Source organism: Drosophila erecta, unplaced genomic scaffold (genome assembly GCF_003286155.1).
Source record: "Drosophila erecta strain 14021-0224.00,06,07 unplaced genomic scaffold, DereRS2 tig00000021-arrow-pilon, whole genome shotgun sequence".
NCBI lineage: Eukaryota > Metazoa > Arthropoda > Insecta > Diptera > Drosophilidae > Drosophila > Drosophila erecta.
The window spans coordinates 17415616-17433165 of NW_020825198.1; the positions used below are offsets into that span (position 1 = coordinate 17415616).

The following is a 17550-nucleotide window of genomic DNA, read 5'->3' on the forward strand; positions in this document are numbered from 1 at the left end:
TGTTCACATTTTCGCCAACTCAGGAAATTTCTACAATTGCTTTTAATTTACATTTGCCGCCGCCGCTTCCGCTGGCAGAATTTTCGGGCTCCCTCTCTAATTATATCGTGGCCGCTCTTTCCCGCTGCGGCGCTTGTTGCATTTCAATTTCTGCGATCTCGTGTCTTTTTCGCACTGCTTTTTTGGTTGCAGCTGCTTTTGCTGTTGTTGTTGTCTTCGAAAAAGCAACAAAAGCAAATCCGTTGACCGACCTTGAGCGCATATTTTCGAGACTTGAGACCAGTTTTTATTTTTTACTGCGTTCTCCGCACACACACACACACACACACACTTAAGCCTGAAATCTGACACAGTGGTATTCGCGAGATTAGCAGCTGGCAAAATGATTTTACCATTGAAGGGAAGTGCCGATGAGACTTATTATCTAAATTCCATTTCCGTTTAAAAAAATATTTCAATTTATTTTTATTTAAAAAAAATTATTTTTTGTTCAAGTTTCTTAAGAAATTCGTGTTAGTCGAATTTTCCAGGAAATTTTAAACAGTTTTTTGCTTTCATGCTAACCGTTGAGCAAACGGTCCAATTATAAGAATTGGAAATTTCGTGACAAAAACGCGTGACACATTCAAAATAAAAATCCGTGCCTTTTTCAGGCTTAGACCCATTAGATGTTCCTAAGAATAAAATGGATACATATGTATCAAATTTTTGATATTTAATTATGTACATAAGTTAATCAATTTCATTTTTTGCTGTGCAATTAAACTGAAGGCTGTTGGTTTTAGAATGAAAAGGTCTATAATTAGTTCGCACATTTCAAAGTATGAATTTGCATAATGTTTGTACTATATATTTACAATTAGTTTTCCAACTAAACCGCTGAACACAGCTGTAGGTGCACGCAAAGTGGGGCTTTCGTTTCTCATTTTCAGTGCCCATGGGCTTATTGGTTTACGCTTAATCCAGTTTATTTAAGCGAACTTTTGTTTGCCTCTAAGTCTGAGTCGTTTCCCCATTGCAGTTCCATTTTATTTTCGCCCTTGGCTGGCTGTCAGTCTGTGTTTACGTTTTGAGGGCCTGTGTTGTTGTTCCGACGAAATTTGGAAGCTGATAACGCTGCAATCGAGCCAAACATTTACATTAGGAATCGCTTGGCTCGGTTTCCCCTTTGAATCGAATTGAATCCATCAACGAATTCCGATTGCCAATCAGCTTCGAGTATCAGCAGCGTTGAAACGTGTCAATCCAAAGACCCTCTGTTCCCGCACATGAAACTAATACCCCTTCTCCACCAAGCACATCCTAATTATAGTCTCGTCTCTCCAGTTTCTTCTTTCCCTCCCGAGTCAGCAGTTTCGATTCTAATTATAGACAATGGAGTAATGAAGACTATTTTAAGGTCTCAAGACTCACTGAAGTCGGTTATAAAACATTTATGTATGTGCGTCTGCGAGTGTTTTTCGCCTAATGGAAATGCTGCAACTTGTAAACACGGCGTTTGATGGAACAGGGGGTGGGAAAGTGGAGAGGGGTCGGCCCAAAGTTTGAGGAGTATAAGTTTACCTTTACATTAAATTGCATTAGTTCACTTGTGTAGTTTCGTGTTTAACTTAACCTGCCTTCTGTTGCCGGGTGTGTCTGCGATTGCGAAGCAATTTAAATGCATGCACTTCACAACAAATTTTAAAGTTGAGCAATAGATCGCCATATGAGGTCAGCGGCTTGACAAAATAAATGATTGCTGTGTAGAGGGGATCAATCATCTTTTCATTTTGCCAGCTGAGCGCATTACTAATTGGGGAATTTTTTATTTTTCTTTAATGATTGGAAGGGGGAAATGTAGTTTGTAGAAAACAGGAAACGATGAACTCATTTTTTGGAATTTTTCAAATTATTTAATTATAACAAAAAACGTTTATATATATATTTGTTTATATTTATAACAGAACCGTAATCAAGTGAATTTAGCTACTAAATCTCGATTTACCAATGTTGTTACGAAACATTTCTGTTATAACCGAATACTTACTGTATTTGCAATTTATGGCATTACAATAACCCTGACTAATAAAAGCCTATGAGATCAGAATCCAAGCTCGAACTATTGTTTTTCGACGCCCAAGTTCAGTTTGCTTACGCAATGGCTGTGTGATTGTTTTCAACCATTAAAACCGAACAATAGTATTACTATTTTGAAGGAAGTTAATACACTACACTGTACTATACGTATTTCACTGAATCACAGAAACTTAAACAGCGATAGAATTATAGGGACTTTTCAGTAAGATTTTCCTTGGCGCTATCTGCACGTGACATATCCTTATATCCTGATGTAGAAATCGATACTCGTGACAGCAATAAACGGCTATTTTATACCAATTATCTCTTATTTCCTTCTACCTCACATAGATATCTGCCCATACATACATAGATTGGCACGCGAATTCGTTTGAAGAAATAGCTTTTTAAATGTGCCGTTAAAGTTTTGCGGCTTTATGCGGCGCATTGCTGCCGGCGCTTTGTTAATCGATTTTTGATACGAGCAAAAAAATTAAAAACCAAACGATTCGGAATGGAGAAGTCAACTCGACTGCTAGCCGCTAGCCCATAAAGTTGGGCCTCTGAAGCCGTGCCTATATCCTCTGTTGCTGTCGCTTCTGTTGCCAATTTCATTTATCTCTCAGCTTTATATTTTCCTTCCTGCCTTATATTGCATTTGGGGAAGGTAGGGTATACTGGAATACGGAGAAATGATGTGGGACTCATTAAAAATACCATAGATATGAGTGCAGAAACTATTTATATCCTTTACCACTTCTTAAAAGCCATATCGATGTGTTTAAATACCTATAAAGTCCTTGTATTTTTAATCTACCTTAAAAGACTTAAAAGTATGGGCAGATATTTCCTGAAATTTATTTTAAACTGTATTTCTCGAACCAGAAAAGCTAGAATTCGCAGATACAGAGTATCTTTAAGTTCCAATCCCATCTTACGCCATTACCAATAGTAGTCATTGTTGCATTTCGGCTTTATTTTGCACGAAATATGTGAGTTTGACTTTTTGCTTTGCGCTTTGTTTGGCTTTGGCCTGACTTTTCGAGCTGTTTTCGATGTTTTTACATCTTTTTTCAGAGTCAGAGCCACGACGAACGATTATTTCATGCTCGCAAGGAAAGTAAATGACCTCTTTGTTGTCATGTTGTCATGGGAAGTTGGGGGGATCGAGAAAGAGAGCTGCTCTGTGGCTCCATGGCTTTGGGCAGAGCTATAGGAACGTGCCAGTTTTGGCCAGCGTTTCCTGGCCAATTTCGCAGAGCACGAATCGAGCGGCGAAAGAGGAAAGTTGAGAGCAGAAGTCACACAAAGAGGCAGCGAAGCATCAAAAATAAAAGCGTCGCCGCCCGTTTGACTTCGTTTGCCACTTAACGAGACCCTCTTTAGCTTCTGCGCACCGCCGCCCCTGTCTTTCTGGCACACATTTGCACTTGCCTGACCCCGCTGATGACCCCTCCTTCCGCCCGCTCCAAAGCCACCTCTTTTGGCCTCCCCAATAGGCTCACTACTCACTGGGCCATGTTTTAATTTTTGCATCCATTTCGAGTGACAAATGACTACAGCAACAAACTTTAGGACGTTTAGAGATGTAGATAGAAATATTTGGAAAAACGGTGGATGCGCTGAGAAAAAGTATTACTTCGGATTGCAAAGGTTACGGAAATACTTAATTTTTCAATACCGATATTGGAATCAATTAACTTTTTTATTTGCCAAATTATATTCAAAATACAGTTCAATCTCCATGGGCTTCCGTTTTTTAGGTTGCAAGTCTGCAGGCCACAGAGATTTCTTATAAGATATCGATTGGAATTTTGATTTAACATAACAACTTCAAACACATAAAACTAAATGGTAAATTTTCATTGGTAATTGAGCTGCCTAGGAGATCAGCATGCTGGGGTTAAGCCACTTGCGCATCATGGCCTGATTCTGGGCCAAAATAGCGGCCGACTCCAAATCGCCGCGTTTGAATAGTCGCTCATCGAAGTCGAAGAGGGATCGGTTGGTTGGGAGCTGGGCATTGTGTTTGCAGGACTTTACTTGGCCACGGTTGGGATAAGGCTTTTGACCAGCCGTCTGCTCAGCCAGAATGCGCTGCATTTGCTCATGGTAATGGTCCAGATAGGCGGTGGTATCGGAGAACTTCGGCGAGCAGCTCTGTGGAGTGACATCACAAGGCTGTGGTGAGACTGGCAGCTCTGGAGAAGTAGCCTCCGCTCGTTGTTGATTTTGCCTGGCCTTCTGGGATTTCTTCGACTTGGATTTCTTATTGTTGCCCGCAGGTGGCAGTGAGTTGTTGGGTTTGGGATTCGCCTGGGCAACGCGGGATTGGGGAGGAACTTGGGCCATGTTGCGCTTTGGATTTAGTACATTGTGTGGCTTAGACTGCGTCGGTGGGATCAATTTGACCTTGGTGTCGGGTGAATTTTTGGGGCTCGGCCTCTTGATCGGCGGCTGATTGCCGGACCGCTTGAGACGTGGGGACAGCACCACCTTGACCCTAAGCCTAGACACGGAAAGAGATTCCACAGCAGCTGCGTAACTCATCGGAGGATCCTGGTCCGATAGATGGGAGGAGGATGTGGTTGGACGACTGGATGCAAATGGTTGCTCCTCCAGCATCATGTAATCGCTTAGTGGCTTACGCCGCACCGGAACGAGCTGGCAGGACTTGTTTCCAGCTCCGGAACTACCAGCACCGGCATTACCATTACATCCACCGGTATAACCTGTCCGGGAATTAGTTCCTTTGGAATTACTTCCACCGGAATTGCATCCAGTTGATTTACCTCCTTCGGAATTATTTCCTCTTGAAATACCGCCTCCGCAGAAACCTGCTCTGGATTTACCCCCGTCGGAATTGCCGCCTGTGGAGCCTTCGGCTGCTCCATTAATGCGATTTCGGCGATTTCGGCGCTTCACCACCACCGTAGTGGATCTCGATTTTGGACCCGCCAGTTTACTATTCGTCTTGGGCTCTATTGCTGTAGTTGTATTTGCTGGCTCTGGCTTACATCGGGATACGAATCGGGGATTACTTGACCTGATAACGACATTAAACAACCACTTACTTTGGCTTTTCGGGTGTACTGGGATTTCATTTTCTTCGAGTCTCCACAATTCGACAGTCACTGTTCTGCTAGAAATTTGACAACTAGCTTCAATTTGACATTCAGGGTTGCCATACGCAGCCCACTAATAAATACTAAAATTGTACAGATCTACGTATATATCGACTGTAATCTACATACTAAAACAAATTTTCCAAGCTACTAATAGTTCTTGTTAATAATAGTAATATAGTATAGTATAGTAATAGTGTATTATAGAGTATTTTTGGGAATTCACCAAAATATTATTTTTATTAGATACAGATCTTCAGTCATATTGTTGATCACCTGAGTTTTCGGTTTCAGTCAAATTAAAAAGTATAATTTAAAGAGCAATTTGTATGTCAAACGGTAGATCGTCACTATTTTTCTTTCTGTGCCTCACTCAAAACCTTTTCGCTTTCGGAAGCCACTATGGATAGGAGAAGAATGACAATAGCTTTATGTATTTATTTATATACATTTTCTCCACTCTTGACTGAGCCTCTTCACCTCGCTCACTTCACTCAAAACTCGAAACTAAAGTTCACTTTTGCATGACAATCAATTTTTCACTCGACGGTGGATGGACAATGATGCGGTGTTCCAAAAGGGAAAGGTGGGGAAAATGGACGGGGGAAAGGGGAAGATGGAAAATGGGAGTGGGGCGCCTCCATTGGGGCATGAAAATAAAAGTGGTCAAGCAGGCGAATAGGAAGAGAGATGAAGATGCGATAGAGGGGCACAATATTTCGACTTGTCACTGTCTTTGTTTCCCCTTTATTGCAATTTGCTTCCCGTCTTTAACTTCGTATATCTTTTCTTTCTGATCAGTCAGATTTATATATGGAAAAGTGGATAATTAAAGATAGTCTTTAGTTTTTTAACTTAAATCTGTTTTTGTTTATTACAATATATAATATATAATATATATAATATATATACAATATATTGTATGTAGGCCAGTAAAATACTGACAATTATTATAATCAAATAAGCAATGTCTTATAGGGATTTTTGAAAGCTTATTGTATTTACAACAGACTAAGATAAGATATAACAGCAAGTTTTAATAAATGAGCATTGTAATTTATGGCGTAGTCAACCTTTTTTGTTTTTTCATTCTGCACCTTAATTATCTTTCTTCCGGTTGTCTGTTGCCTGAGAATCATTTTGGCCATTAATGTTGTTACACTTCGAGCTTATGCAATTGTTTTTCCTCAAAAGCCCTCGACTTACCACACTCACTTTCATTGCACTTTAATCTCCCAGAGAATCTTGAGTTTCTGCTCCCATTTCCCTTCATTGAGAAATTGCCTAATTAGACTTCGCTTTCAAGAGGTTCGCTTGCCAATTTTTTTCCTCGCTGAGATGGAAAGCAAATCAAAGGCGGAGAAAAACGACTGAGAAACTGCGAGCAAACAGAATTTGCTATGCCTACAAACTTCAAAGTCAAGATTTCGCTTGGCCAGCTTTTTTCCAGCAACTTGGCGTCTTTTGTGCCCCAAATTGTAAATGTAACAAAAAGTTTTGTCCACTTCGGAAAGTGGAAGTCGTCGTCGTCGCAGAAGTTGTTTGGAAACTTTAAATAGCTTCTGCCGCTGCGGCTTGTATTATTTCAGTTTTCGGTTTTTTCGGGGTTTTCTTTCACCCGTTTCTAGGGCTTTCCCTCCAATTAAACGTTTCCTATTGTGGTTCTGGTATTGTATAATTAATTTGGATGCTCAAATTTTGGCTAATGACCGACAGAGAAGAATGGACAAGATGATTGAAGAGAGTCTAAACAAGTTTTGGGTCAAGCTTTTGATTCTTCTGCAGCTCATTTCGCTTCTTGTGTATTTCCTGCTTTGAACGTCTTTTAATTGTTTTCCCTCCCGCTACACATTTTGTCTTTTGTTGCTGTCGTTATATTCATGGTAATGCGCATTTGCTTTGGGGGAACACTTCCCGCTTTTGTCACTAGTAACAAGAGTTGGACAACGCACTCACCAGCGGAATCCGGGTCCGTTCATAGGGAAAAGGAGACAAGACAAGGGTACTCGAAGTATGCATGTTTCTCCTCGAATGAATTGCTTTGTTTAAATTCAATTGATCTTTATTAACTCACCCGTGGAGGGGGCGACAAGGGGAGCTCCCAGGGGAAAGATCACTCGAGAGGTCTGCCAACGACTCGTGTAAATTCGGAGGGGCAGACTGAAGCGAAGAAACGACAAGTTGAACTCGTCTTCGCAGCCCTCTTGTCTTTAGTTTATTATTTCTTTCTCTTAAGCATTTGCATGACTTTCGTCGTCATCATCCAATTGATCCCCCCGCATTCAAGTCTCAATGAGGGGGATCTGTAAATAGGCGGGGCGTTCTATCTTTGGCGCTTTTATTGCATTTCACATGGGGATTACTTGTGGAGGGGAAAAGGGCAGAGTTGGAGAAGTTCAAGTGGTGGTTGCTTGACTCTTGAGTTGGCACTTGACGTTTATATTCTTCTATTATATACGCCCCCTATAGGGATCTGTACCCTAAATACAGGTTTGAAAATAGATTACATATTAAAATTTACCTCATCGATTTTAATAGAGGTTGATGAAACTGTTTTTAATCAGTAGATTTGATGGACGGGCTTAAGTCGCTTTCAATTTGCCGCTTTCTGCGCCCGTTGCAGTGAAATCTTTTCTATTATTCAGCTCTGGCCCACATTTAACCCCAAACCGCATTCTGCTGCCGCTGAACTTGTGTCCCACATCCAAAAGTTTCGCTTGTTCGTCTTGTGTGCAAAGAGCCCTCTTAATTAATAATTAGAGTACTCCTTTAAGGCCGATGCATATATGATTTCCTTACTACGGAAGCCGAGTCAACCGATTGGATACTAGATCTGATTTTTGTACAAAAACTTTGCTAATCACATAAGCCCTGCCACTCGTAGTTGTATTTGAATTAGCACTTGCCATTTGAATGCACTGTGTGGGAATCGCATATTGTGCTCCCAGTGAAAATTCAAATACAGGTCTTAACTTCCGGGGATAAATGGGAGGGTGGGGAGGGTGTGTGAAGTTTCTGACGTTTATAAATTAAGCAAGCAAAATGCTGAAACGTCAGCAGAACTGAACCGAACTGAAATGGACTGAACTGAACTGAAACTGAGAGAGGAGCCCCAGGCGGTATTTCCTATTGACTTTGCTAATTGACTGGAGCGAAGAGACAGCGGGGGCGGGGAAAATGGCGTGATAAAGGTGGGACTAGGTGAGTTAAATCTGTATAAACATTCAGGGTTTAGTTTTGACACACAACATATTTTACAGAAAATAATTGGGACGTTTTTAGGTGCGTAATGACATTTATCTGGTATTTAAATGCATGAGTTCTTGCAAGATTTGTCAAACTAAAGAACCAATAAGCTATAAATATACTTCGTTTTATCAAATTAAATAAAGAAGTAAATAACATCTGCCGAATAATCGTTCATTCATTTATATAAATCCACAACCTTCTCTTTAGTTGGGGTGTTTAACCCAATAGATCATTCCCTAATCTGATACGACCGTTAACAACAACGTTTGGTTCAAGTGGAGGCAATTGGGAGTGAAGTCTTGAATAGATAATCAGGCTTGACTCCTTTGTGTGGAGTGGAGTGTCACAAGTGATCTATAGCAGAGACTTGTTCACAAATCACTTTCTAATTGGTCTTATCATTTAGCTCACACATTCTGCTGTATATTCCCATGGGTGACCCGGGCATCGGGCATATGGTAATCGTTAGATGCATATTCAAGACCCTGATCCGACGCCTGCACAGATGTCAGGCAAACAGAAGAGGAAACATATATCACCGGAGCGTTGGTAATGCCCAATTTAAATAGAGAAGAGCAAACAGAGATTTGATTGCGTAGAGGAGGAGCATTAGGCGGCAGTTTCCCCCTGCCCTTCCATCTATAAAAATAGAGTAAAAGACCCCACACCCCACGTGAAATCAAAACCCACTTGCAGTTGCAGTTGCCAGCTGCTGTGTCTTCAGCTTCTGCTGATGACGCTGATGGAGGAACTTTGCTGCAGCGTTTGAGTTCCGAGTTGCGAGTTGCGAGTTTGAGTTCCAAGTGGGCGGGGGCGTTTCGGAGTCACACGTATAGAAAGATATAGGGGGAATCCGCCTGATGAGGCGGAAGTGAAAGCGACCAAGCAGAATTAAACCGCTTCCTCTCCTTTTATCCCAATCTCCATGCTCGAGCTTTTGTGCCAGAGCACCCATCATACGTGGATACTCTTGATGGTAAGGGGAATAATATATTTATAATCTATAATCATTTCAGAATAATGAATTTTGAATCACTAAGCATCAGCTATAAATAAAACAGCTATTACATTTTTTTTATTACCCCGAATATCAATTTTATTAACACCAATCTGCTGTTAGCAATTCAATGAACTGCTATGCTATAAAGTTAATATATCTAGATAAGTTCGGAATATTTACTATTCGATCGCTTTATCTATCGCCCAAAGGTCGCCGATATAGAGAATTTTCCATTTAACACACTCTAATTTAGAGGTTCTGTACATTTAAATATTATTTGTAGAATTCGTGTGCGAATGCAATTTAAGCGCCTTAAAACCGAAAACCCGAGCCCGTTAAAGGGTAATAAACCAGTCTGCTGTTTCGGATTCTCGAGTGGGTTTTTATTACATTTTGTTTTGGCAAGCCGTGGCTGCGCCTTAACCCAAAAAATCCGGAGTTGCGTTCAAGTTTTTGGTCAATTTAACACGCCTTGCCACGCTCTGTTTGCGGCCCGCCAATTGTTGTTTATAAGCATAAAATGCGTGCTGACGTAAGGTCAAGGTGTTTACAGATTAAGACCGACGTACTCACAATCCGTACCAAAAATGAAAATACCCAAAAATGGCAAATAAAGAACTGTCATCGTTGAATACAGTCTGAGGTGTTGCGATGAGTCATCCGCACTCGATCAGTTAACTACTTCATAACTGATTGAGTTTCTTGTCTGTCGGTCTGTGGGACAATTGTCGTATTTGTCTGACTTTCTGACTATCCGACTGTCCGACTATGTGGCTTTCCCTATATGGTGGCCCACACATGATATAATTGTCATTATCAACAACAACTGGCCGTTGATGAGCGTTAAGTAAGCCGGCAAATGGTTTTTAATTGTTGTTGCTGACGTGACCAGTTTAAACCCCAATTTGGTCATGCTATAATTGAATATTTACCCGGGGCAAGCTGTTTGTGTTGTACAGTGTGTTTGCTTATGCAATTCTCACTTCATGTTTTTCCATCTTCGGCGTTTTCACACGCCCGAAAAAGGGCGGAAAAGAGGGAAAACCGTTTGTATGGTGGTATCTGGTCAAACCGATCTCTTCCCATTCCCATTGATTGGAATCTACAAGTTTTCAATTTGCTTGAACGCGCTTTCAGTTTCGTTCAATTGAGTTAGGGGCTTCCTTTCTTTATTTGAGTTTAGCTGATGACTAATTAAAAGTTGTTTTCGGGGTGGAAGAAAAGCGGGGTGCCATAAATTGAATTTGATAGACAAAGTTGGAGGAGCTGTGTTTTCTGTGACTTGGGTTGCCTTTGTTTGAGTTGCAGCGAAACTGGAACTTGTTGTTAGATTTTGCAATTACGTTGCACTGACTCTGTCATATGCATACTTGTTTTTTGCCACTATATCCGCACAATCAAAAGACGAAAATATTACGTAATCTTCTGGCGAAATTGTATAGCATTATACCGAAATAGTGAACTAATAACGCACCATGCCATATATGGTTAAATTCAACTCAATACCTGGCTGCTCAATCTTATAGATTGCATTTGCGAATTGCGCGATAATAACCCCAGGATCTTGAGTCACATTCATTGTGAAAGTTGTGAGATAAGGCGGGTTAGCTCCTAAAGTAAAGCCAATGTTGGGAATTATGAGAACATGTGGATCATGTTTGCCTCAACCTCATTCCATGCAACATTCTTTTGGCCTTTATGTCACTCCGCTCGCCGCGGTGAAATATATTTCTTTACACTTGTGCAGAAGTTTATCGCAAATATTTATAATTGGATTACAAGTAAATTGTGTACCCTTGTAATTTGTTTGGCAATTACAATAGCTTTGAAATTTTAACGAATTTACAAATACATATTTATTTACATAATATCTTAAATATGTAAACCCCTTACATCATTTCTCCGCCTGTACTTAGTTTTGCCAAAAGAGCAACATTTGATTAGAATCGCTTTTTATGGTTATTATTTTTTCCACATATTTGCACGTTCGCTGGCTTCAATCTGAGAGCAGAGATATAACCAAATTATTTGTTTATTAATTTCATTTATTGCCGCAAGTGGTGGGGAATGAAGAGACAGCGATCGAGGCCACCAACTGCGTTCGTTTCGCTTTTTACTCGCATATTTCTTCTTTTTTTTTTCATTTTTTGTGTACTTGTTTTTTGCCGGCAAGAATCTGGGCGATTCGCAACCTAATGCTGCAAGAGAACTCTTTGAGTGCGGATGACTCATTCTCCAGCAATGTGGAGTGCTCTAAGTGAAGGGGGCGGAGAAGAGGGTTCCGCCGAGCTCAGATATGGCGTTGTCTTCTGGCGGGGACAACTCCATTCCACTTCATTCCACTTCGGCAACAGTGGTCCATGCTGGTCTAAAAGTACTTTTGAGTGTTCGGAAATAGTCGCTGGAATATATCCACTTAAATTTAGAATATTTGAAATTCTTAAATGTAAACAAAGTTGAGGAGATCGTTCAGCTAAGGTGGTGTGTATTTACATATTGCCATTGTTTGTTTTTTATAAATGTATTTAGCTTGAACCTAGTGTCGTCATCACATCTTATATTTTCTATATTTTATTGTGCATACCGACAACTGTGATGTCTGTTATTCCCGACTTCGCTGCGACTCTTGCCCGTTCATTCCTCCACTTTGATGGTTTCTCTAGTTGTTGTTTTGATTAAACTGCTGGTGGAGCGGGGGATATGGATATGGATGTTATGGCTACGCAGAGTTGGCCAAGAGGCGGCAGACTTGGCCTTAAATCATGATTAATATCTTGTGTAGTTCTGCAGCTTCGACTTCATTCCGTTGATAGCGCTCATAACGGTACCGGCCGGCTATACGAGCATAAATAACAGTTTTTTAAGTGCTGCATCTAGTCGAACTTTAATTTGTGCTCAAAGAAAGCTGAGAAGCATATGGGCCGGACAATAGAGAGAAAGCATATCTCCCTCTGAATGGCCATAGAATTTCTTTCCTCACTGCCTGTGCTGCTGACCTGACCGGCAAACAAAAACCGAAATCCAGAAAAAAGGAAATAAAAACCTTATAATCTGGCAGTGGACAACAATGCGAATCTGGATTTCAGTTTGCTCTCATGTCTAAAAAGTGTTTGCCTTTTGCCGTTTGGCATTTGAAGTGTTTATTGTCCCAAAACTTTTAAGAACTCGCCTTGGCAAAAATACTCTCCCAATTGCGGAGCTCGTCACTTTGGTGCAAAGACTGTTTAACACAACGTTACTTAAGATACATAGACTTCGAAAGCAATTAAATAGCACATACTATCAGTTTCTTAATAAGGAATATGTAGATTTCAGCTCATCACAAATCATTTTATATATACTTTGCAATAATCTCTAATAGATTAAGTATGCATTATATAAGTAAGAGTAAGTTTTATTTCGGTTAGAGTGATAGGATTTTGTTGTAAGTGAAAGAACAATTCAAGAATGTGAATTTTAGCACCTTTACATAAAAATGACACTCGCAATTGGTTCAAAGACGTTTAAATTTGTGTAAAAGCTAAAGGTGGTTACTTGCAAATCAAGCTAGCTTTGTAATAAAAGGAGAACTGCTTTTGTTTGAAATCTTTTTTTAACCAAATTCGAAATTGGTGAAATCAGTTGCTTTTTTACATATCTGTTCCCATTTCGAAGTGCTCCAGTTTCAGTTCCTTATGCAAATTTAAAGAAATCACTTTGACACTTCAAGTCTGTTTTTTTCTTTTCCTATATTACATTTATAGATAGATTTGGTGAACCAATTTTGTTTGTTTTGTGGTTTCTGGTGTTGTTGCTGGTGCTGGTGCTCATTGCCTGCCCCCATTTGTCATTCGCTGGCTTTGGCTTGCCGTGGTAATTCGAGATTTTCCTACCATTTCGTGGCTCATGCCAATTGTTTTTATCGCCACTTGGGTCGAGAAACGTTGAAAGCGTGCAAATTCGAATGCAAATTTAACACCTCGTCGTGGTTGACAGAAAACAACCCGACAATAAAACCAAAACACCAAATACAAAGCGAAGCCAAGAGGAAACGTTTAACTTTTGAAAATTGAGCCACAAATTGAAAATCAAGACGAGAAGCGAGCAAAAGTGAAAAAGTGGGTTAAAGCGTCCGAAGAAAATGGAAATTGAATGCAGTTGACGAGGGAGACGTACTCCGTTGTTGACCACCGACCACCGAACTATTACCTCACCACATTTAAATACACATGTCTACATTTCCATATGTACATTGCCTATTCAGATTCACTTGGCCCCTCCTACAACATAAAAAATATGTAAGAAACTCGACAGCATTTCATTGCGAAACTGAAGCTGAAAATGCAATTTACATGACACTAAACAGCATCAAGTCTATGGACTTCGACTGAAGTTATGTGAAATACGGAAAGTGAATTAATCTTATTTTAATACATTTCTTGAATAATTACTAAACCATACAGAAAAGTTAGGCTGTTTATATAGTAATGGTTTTATAGCTATAAATATGGTTTTTATTTATGCTATGCACAAACAACCAAATAGAAAGTCCATTCATCAGAGTTAAGTTTAAAGACCCTAATGTCTTCGACACACATCTCACAAACCAAATCCTATGCCCACTAGTAGTAACGAAAGTCTGAACCTGAGGCATTCTTGCCGAACTTCATCCGTAGTCCAATTGGCCATATACTCAAAACCATTGCCCCTGTTACGCATGCGCCCTGAGCTGGAAAGTCATTTGCTTAAGCCCAGATTCAAAGTGAGGTCAAGAGAAAAATGCGTTGATTTATTCGGGTTTCGGTTCAGTGGGGTCAAAGATTGTTTCGCTTTCAGCTTTTCTCTCCGGGCCATGGAATGCGGTAAACTGACTTCTTTCGTTTTTATTTCACTTATTTTTTATCTCTACGTCCATCAAACAATTAACTATCGTATTTTTTTGTTTCTACACTTTTAATTGTTGTTTAAACTGGTTTTGCGATGTTTTTGCGCCAGCTTCCAGTGGCAGACAGCGTTGAAAACCAATTAGGAGATATTTTGTACTCCCATCTGGCATCTCTTTCGGCGAATGTATGGCTCTCTCTTTCGACTGCTAATCCGCAGACAAGTTAATCGTTTGTTGACCTCCACGTCAAGGATGGTGGGGTGAATGGGAATGGGGATGTGAATGTGGATGTGGATGTGGATGTGTTGGGGCTCCATTGCGGTTTTAAGACTTTTTCCTCTTTCGGAAAATTTGCATAACGCGTTGCAGGCAAACAGAAACAGAAAAGATGGAAAACCAAACATCCAGGCACCAGATACGAAGTCGAGCTATCAAGCCAAGTTCCATCACAAGTTCTTTCTCTGGTCGTTGCGAAGTTTTGTAATATCGGTATCTGTGAGATGCGAGTTCTTCCCCACTTCATATGCCAAGTCACTTAAAATCACGCAACATTTTCAATGTCTGTTTGTCTGGTTCTCATCTGTGTGACTTGGCCGCGGTTATCTAACCAGTTATCTTAACTGAGCGGTACTAACAACGATATCTTCTTATTCTTTGCAGAATGAGAAACCTTGAGATAAACAGAAAATTGGAAGCTAGTGATACTTCTTGTGCTTTTACCAAATAAGTTTTTTTAACTTATGTAACATGCAGAAGTAAGCGTTTCCTAGCATTAAAGTATATATATTCTTGATCAGGATCAATAGCCGATGCGAACTGGCCATGTCCGTATGAACGCCTCGATCTCAGGAACTATAAAAGCAATAATGTTGAGATTAGGCATGCAGATTCTGGAGACGTTGACGCAGCGCAAGTTTTTTCCAATGTTGCCGCACAAAACTGCCAAGGCCACTCTTGAAAAATGTTTTGATATTTTTCACTTTTATATTAGTCTTGTAAATTTCTATCGATTTGCCGAAAAACTTTATTACGTCCACTCTACCGCCCACAATCCGACCAGAACTGTCACGACCACAAGTTCAAAAAATTTTATTCCAGATATTCCAGAAAGTTTTGAAATTTCTCGTTTGCACTTTCTCTAGCTGAGTAACGAGTATCTGATAGTCGGGGAACTCGAGTACAGCATTCTTTCTTGTTCTTATTCTTTCTTTCTATTTATGCACATAAAATCATAATAATTAATTTATAGATAAAAACAATTGAAATTAATACGATTTTCCCGGATCTCTTTAACTCCGTTCTTCCAATTCCAATTAATTTTGGAGAAAATATATATTTACGCATAAATTTCTAGTTAACGGAAGAGTATAAAAACCTTTGAGAGCGCTTCTTATGCTTGGCTTGGCCCAGAGTTTTCAGTTGCACTGCGCCAATTTGGCTAACAAGCAACAAAGAGCAAAAGGCAGCTAGCAGCAGCACCACCACCACCGCCACAGCAACAAACAAAAAACAACAAATAGCAATAATAATATTGCATTCTCGACAATTTCCCTGATTCTCCGTTTGTAATTCAACGTTTTACCCCTCTTTTCTTTCGTTTCAGACATGGCACAAAACGTGTTTCAAATGCACAGAATGCGGCATGACGCTCAATATGAAAACCTACAAGGGCTACAACAAAATGCCCTACTGCGAGGCGTAAGTTTAACCAAGTTTTTACCACCCCCTAGCCCCCAGAATTCCATCCCCCACCCCTCTCCACCCATCGCCACCGGGATCCATGAACAATTGTGGAGCACAGTGGGGGCAATCACGTTGAGCCTTATCGCATCGCACCCACTTGAAATCGGAATGCGATGGAGGATGGTCAACCTTGATTTGCCTCCCTCACCTGGCAATCTTCATTAGCGTCGTTTATCTAATCGCTCCTCGGAGATAGTAGATGTGTGGGTGGGGCAGAGTGCCTCTGGCAGCGAAGATAACGCTTAAATTCACTGGAAAATTGCAAAAAACTCTCCGCATGTGGGTGTGCAATAGGTGCAGCAGCTGGTTAGGGAAAAGTCCGGGCTGGATAAGGAATGCAGGTAGAATGAATGCAGAATGGGTTCAGATTGCGGAAATGCAGTTGTGGGCCAGGCAGAGCCACGCTGAAACCCACTCCAGTTCAACCTGTGAACTAGTTAATTGTTCGCTTGATAACAGCAGCTTCTAATTTGGTTTAGATTTAATGGCTGCAGTTGAATTTTTTAAATGTACAGCACTTGTTTGTCCAGCTTTGATTGCATTCTTGGTTCATTTGATTTAATTTTATTACGTTCTTTTTATTAGAAATGATAACCGGTAATTGTTTTTATATCGCACAACAATATTAGTTTCTGATCGAGTTTTTTTTTTTTTGCCAGTGACGGTATTGTTTTGTTAAATAATTATATTTTCTGAATAGTTCAAAAGCTTGCGATGATATAGCTGAAAATATTTCATTTTAAATTGGATTTTTTGTAACTGGTTGGTTAATTTCATTTAACAACTTGCATTTCAATTTCTGTTTACATTACATAAAAGCAACATATTTAAACGTAAATTATAAGCCCCTTTACAATACCCCATAAATGTAGTTTAAAGTTGGTTTTTTGTTCTTAACTCCGAGAACTAGTTTTCCTGTTGAAGAGCAGGTGATCAACTCTGCCATCTAGACTCCTCGCACACACAAAGTTTTTCCCGCTTCCTGCTGAGCTGTTCAAATCGCGAATCGCATGGGGAATCTGTGTCACTTGGGGGGCGTTCCCAGTTTGCAGTTCCCAGAAGCCAACGAGCCCCCTTCTTCGAACAGAACTCCACCTCTGACTCTGCTTTCTGCTGTCATGTTCATTGTTGTAGACAATGTCACACACATCGGACTGGGTAAGTGGACAAGAGAGCAAGTGTTTTGCTTTGCATTGTGGCCAACACCAGCCAGCTCCTCAGCTCCTTTTGCCCAATATTTTCCTTTTACTGCAGTGCGTGGCTGCATTTGCTGGCCTTGAGCCAAAAGCCAGGGGCGCAGTGAAACGGGGATCGGATCGCATTCTGTCCTGCGACTAGTGCGACTACGGCTGTTGCTGCTCTAATGCAGATTTATTGTGGATGCCACCGCTGCGGGAATAAAAATTCCATGCGGATTGAGTTATGCGTCCGTTAGCTCCATTGCGCAGTGGCCCCCTTCTCAGCCCCTCACGATTTTCCAGGCGAAAACTGTGCTGTCTGCTTGGTATCAC

General features: G+C 40.5%; 3 protein-coding genes across 6 annotated transcripts in view; 2 read left to right on the forward strand and 1 right to left on the reverse strand.

The window, feature by feature from the left end:
* LOC6543933 (LIM and SH3 domain protein Lasp) overlaps positions 1-17550 on the forward strand; it is a 28482-nt gene that overhangs the window by 1492 nt on the left and 9440 nt on the right. For all 3 annotated transcript variants that reach the window (XM_015158540.2, XM_001972987.3, XM_015158539.2), the window contains exon 2: positions 15900-15994. In XM_015158540.2, coding sequence (XP_015014026.1) covers positions 15900-15994 — 95 coding nt within the window. The remainder of the gene's footprint in view (positions 1-15899; positions 15995-17550) is intronic.
* The window catches only part of LOC6543935, a 28482-nt gene that overhangs the window by 1492 nt on the left and 9440 nt on the right, over positions 1-17550 (forward strand). The window contains exon 2 of the mRNA XM_026977484.1: positions 15900-15994. The gene's annotated coding sequence lies outside the window, so the exon portion shown is untranslated. The remainder of the gene's footprint in view (positions 1-15899; positions 15995-17550) is intronic.
* Positions 3776-5193, reverse strand: LOC6543934. 2 transcript variants are annotated; one of them, XM_001972988.3, is made up of 2 exons: positions 5133-5193; positions 3776-5070 (listed from the first exon to the last, which is right to left on the reverse strand). In XM_001972988.3, exons 1-2 carry the CDS (start codon positions 5160-5162, stop codon positions 3940-3942), a joined length of 1161 nt encoding a protein of 386 aa, XP_001973024.1. In that variant the 5' UTR covers positions 5163-5193; the 3' UTR covers positions 3776-3939. The 2 variants fall into 2 exon arrangements, with proteins under 2 accessions (XP_001973024.1, XP_015013063.1); XM_015157577.2 differs by having other exon boundaries at positions 3776-5066; positions 5133-5167.